Here is a 294-nt window from a genome sequence, read left to right on the forward strand (position 1 = left end):
ACGGCATCACAACCTACAAACCAAACAAAAGTAGTTTTGTCAACTAGTGTTCTGTACTAAGATAGTAATAGAACGTTGAGAGTTTTACGTTCAAAAGCTCAGATGGACGAAACCCTCCAATCCATTGGAAGAATCTCTCAGTAGAAGTTCGCCACATGCCCGATATCAAGTAGAAAACATCCGCTTTAGCTGCATCAGATTTCATTCTGAAGAGGTTGGCGTAATGGTTCAAGCAACTCTCGACAAGCATCCTTAGCTCTATGTCGCTTATATGAGCTTGAAGCGCTATTCGTA

General features: G+C 41.5%; 1 protein-coding gene across 1 annotated transcript in view; it reads right to left on the bottom strand.

Moving 5' to 3' along the window:
• LOC130494773 (transcription factor TGA7) overlaps positions 1 to 288 on the bottom strand; it is a 1085-nt gene extending 797 nt beyond the window's left edge. The window contains exons 1-2 of the mRNA XM_057000365.1: positions 89 to 288; positions 1 to 13 (exon numbers count right to left, since the gene is read on the bottom strand). Coding sequence (XP_056856345.1) covers positions 1 to 13; positions 89 to 250 — 175 coding nt within the window. The 5' untranslated portion in view covers positions 251 to 288. The remainder of the gene's footprint in view (positions 14 to 88) is intronic.
• Positions 289 to 294: the final 6 nt, after the last annotated feature.

The sequence above is a fragment of the Raphanus sativus genome, unplaced genomic scaffold (assembly GCF_000801105.2).
Source record: "Raphanus sativus cultivar WK10039 unplaced genomic scaffold, ASM80110v3 Scaffold2564, whole genome shotgun sequence".
Lineage (NCBI taxonomy): Eukaryota > Viridiplantae > Streptophyta > Magnoliopsida > Brassicales > Brassicaceae > Raphanus > Raphanus sativus.